Below are 3,252 nucleotides of genomic sequence, written 5' to 3'. Positions count from 1 at the left end.
TTTGTTTTGTTTCTGTTGCGGATTGTTTGTCTCAACGTTGACGGCGACTTCAACTTGAGCGCAGCAACTCAGCCGGAAAATGAAAAATATAAATTGGCCCCTTGTCTGAGAAACAGAATTATTTAACGTCCAACAGCCGAGCCAAGCAGTTGTCTTGGTTTCCAAACCTCTCTTGCCGGGAAGTCTACTTAAGATTCTTTATTTGAAAAATAGTTAAATCCAGTGTCATGTTCATCAAGCTGATTACCGTAATGGTGAGTGCTCTCAGGAATATTCAATTTGCCTAAATAGCCGAAAACAAGAGCTCTTTAACTTTTTAGTTGGCCGTAACTGGAGTCTGGAGTGCCGCGCTCCCAGAAAATCAGGTGACAACTGCGACCAGGACGACAACAGGTGATTTGGCAACCGCCGAGACTTCGGCCAAGTGTGAGTACACGATACAAAGTGAAAAATTAAATTTATATACCACTACTGGTTTCTTCCGAGCTTTGAATCTCCTTGAAATACAAGTATATTTATATTTGCGTCATTGTTTTATACCCGCAAAGGTAGTACGTAATTAAACCATCTTTATTCTTCTTTGCCTACAACTTTTTAGTGCTCAATCTGTTTGGAACGGGCTCTGGGTATCCGAACTATGGCTACAACTACAATCGCCCGAGCAACCCCTACTATCCCGGCTACAATACCAACTACTACGGCTCATCGGGATATTATCCAGGCTCGGGATATGGCTCTACCACCTACTACCCCAACCAGGGGGGCTATGGTTCCTCCAGCTACTACCCCACCCAAGGCTATAACTATTATTCCACTAGCAGTTATCCCACCACGAACATCCTGGGCAGCCAAGGAGGCGGATACGGAGGATATGGCGGCTACGGAGGTAATGGAGGTTTTAGGCAATATTCGGGATATTGGCAGCGGGACTATCAGGGCCAGAGGAATCGCGGATATGGCTACTACGATGATACAGATCGCTTTGGGCTGCCAATCTCGAGAGATCGCTCGTATGGCTCGAATTCCTATCGTGGCTATAACTGAGGATCTGCTTTTGTGTCTGTTGTTATTGCATTTTTGTTACCGCCTTTACCCTCTGCCCTCTTGACTAATAATAAAATACGCAACCATATCTAAATTGCTACTAATTTAATGTGTAAGCTGTCGCTTTGGCTTGGCGCGTAATTAATTTGCTTCTAGGTTACATTTCCATGAGGCATTCAAATTACCTGCGGACACGCCCAATTGCACACTCAAATCTGCCCATTTGTCATTCGTTCATATTCATGCTCTCCAGTGCCGGTAAAAATGTGTGTTTCTTGTCTGATCTGTTGCCTAAACTTAATTGACTTTTGCAGCTTCGACCTGAAAGTTGACTATACCTATTACTTGTTTGGCAGCATTGCGTTGCCGACTTTTGGCCTTCACTCACACCACTCTTTTCATTTTTCAGGCTATGTGCGCAGCACTTTTGGCTAAAGCCGCCAGGAACTTAACCAAATGCAACACTCCGGCACGCATTAAAATCAACACACAAAAAGATCGTAAAACTTATATAAGCAATTTATTAGCCAACACATCTCCGAAGACGAAATAACCCCAGAGCCGGCAAACTTTAACTCTACCGTCGCACCGAAAATATCTTCAAGTTTTTGCGGGGAGACAAAGTCTGTGCGGCATCTTGAGTATAGAGCCTTAAATTCGTAGTAAATTCATGTTTATGTTTTCCCCCTCGGCATCTGCAAGCTCGTAAATGCAGCGGAGCACAGTTTTCACTTGAATTTTCTCGGAAAAGTGCCCGAGTCCCTTTGCCAGTTGAGCATGTGCTGAGAGCAATTTGTGATAAGCTAATAGATTTCCCCTGTTAAATAAAGCAATATTTTCCAACAAATTTATGTCGGACCGTAAGAAAATTAATTAGCCCGAATGGAGCGAGCGAAGAAGAAAAGTTAAAATATAATTTGGCAAGGAAATTTCCAGGCTAGGGAAATTTTTCAGTTCAAAGGCGCAAGCATTTTTTAAACAATTAGCTAAGTTTATTACAATAATTCGGATTTTCTCACGAACCAAACGATTTTATCTTCAAAGGGAAAACATTAAGGTGATAAAAGAGGCGCTGAATTGGAATTTCTATATTTTGGCATTCCTTTAAACATAAAAACCTGAATGACAAAAACACTGAAAGGCATACCTTCATACTCAGACTTTTTCCATTCATAACATCTGCGATTTTTTAATCTATTTACCCATTTGCTCATCGGCTTGTCTCATTTGGCTGGTTCCATTGAATGCGCTGCTTCCTTCCGTGCAGTCATAAAATTGAAAAACATACCGACAACGAAGAACCAGGGACACAAGATACAGATACAATACGCTCATTTCATATGGAATTTTTCTTTAATTTATCGCCAAATTGTTTAGAATAGGTACGGAGGCATAAAAACCGAATTCCCAGGTCGTTAAAGAGCACAAATTATGATCGAATGGAATTGAAAGAGAACACGATTTCATTTATATTTGTGTTTTGCCTTGGTCTTCATTTATTTTGCACTGTTTATTATGGCACTGCTGCGCTCTACATTAAAGGCAAATAGAAATAATTAGTCGGCACGAGCTACAATAAATAAAAATAAGGAAAAACGATAAAATTATCTGGCCCGCGGGACAATGGAAATATTCATTTGCCGCGCGGATTAAATGCCGCATCAGGCATTGATAGCTAATGTTAACAGCATTTTAATTAAGGAACAGCGCTGGTAAATAATGCAAAAAGTATTGCACATAATGAGCGCCGCGTCTGTGTATTCAGCACAAATATTTGCATGACATAAACTCTTTTTGCTCCTGCCCCTGAGTCAAAGAGAAAGAAGAAAAGTGTAAAGGGGTGAAATTCAATAAAGACGCGAATAAAATTGCAATTTCCAAAGAAGTTGGTTTAACCAACTCGATATCCATATGCAGTAAAATTCGAAGGGCAGTCCACAGATATTTTCGAGTGGTAATAAAGGGAAAAGGGTCGAGCTGAGAACTACTTACGGAAATTGTTGTATAATTTGCAAATTCCATCCAGCCAGTCAGCAGTCTGCAGAAAATTGTTTTCAGCCAGGGTTTCGTCACGTTCTTATCAGTCTGGTGAAAAACTTTCCCTTTTCCTTTGGCTTTTGGGCTGAGGAAAATGGCGCAACTTTTATATGGCAGTTCATAATTTGACACAGCTGCTGTTGCTGCTTAAAACCAAAACTGGGACCAAGT

The 3,252-nt window shown here is 41.0% G+C and overlaps 1 protein-coding gene across 2 annotated transcripts; it reads left to right on the top strand.

Annotated features, from left to right (window-relative positions):
* On the top strand, positions 1-1,891 carry LOC26526035 (prisilkin-39). Of its 2 annotated transcripts, XM_015158724.2 has the most exons (4): positions 6-254; positions 321-426; positions 599-886; positions 1,454-1,891. In XM_015158724.2, the coding sequence occupies exons 1-4, from the start codon at positions 228-230 to the stop codon at positions 1,477-1,479; spliced, it is 447 nt and encodes a 148-aa protein (XP_015014210.1). In that variant the 5' UTR covers positions 6-227; the 3' UTR covers positions 1,480-1,891. The 2 variants fall into 2 exon arrangements, with proteins under 2 accessions (XP_015014209.1, XP_015014210.1); XM_015158723.2 differs by lacking the exon at positions 1,454-1,891 and having other exon boundaries at positions 1-254; positions 599-1,131.
* Positions 1,892-3,252: the final 1,361 nt, after the last annotated feature.

The sequence above is a fragment of the Drosophila erecta genome, unplaced genomic scaffold (assembly GCF_003286155.1).
Source record: "Drosophila erecta strain 14021-0224.00,06,07 unplaced genomic scaffold, DereRS2 tig00000021-arrow-pilon, whole genome shotgun sequence".
NCBI lineage: Eukaryota > Metazoa > Arthropoda > Insecta > Diptera > Drosophilidae > Drosophila > Drosophila erecta.
This window is presented reverse-complemented; position numbering and strand designations above follow the sequence as displayed.

What these genes read in the sequence shown, in the direction of transcription:
- LOC26526035 (XM_015158723.2), top strand. Translation starts at nt 228, where the DNA reads ATGTTCATCAAGCTGATTACCGTAATG. An exon ending in TCAAGCTGATTACCGTAATG is followed by an intron (nt 255 to 320) that starts GTGAGTGCTCTC and finishes TTAACTTTTTAG; the next exon opens with TTGGCCGTAACTGGAGTCTG. An exon ending in CGCCGAGACTTCGGCCAAGT is followed by an intron (nt 427 to 598) that starts GTGAGTACACGA and finishes ACAACTTTTTAG; the next exon opens with TGCTCAATCTGTTTGGAACG.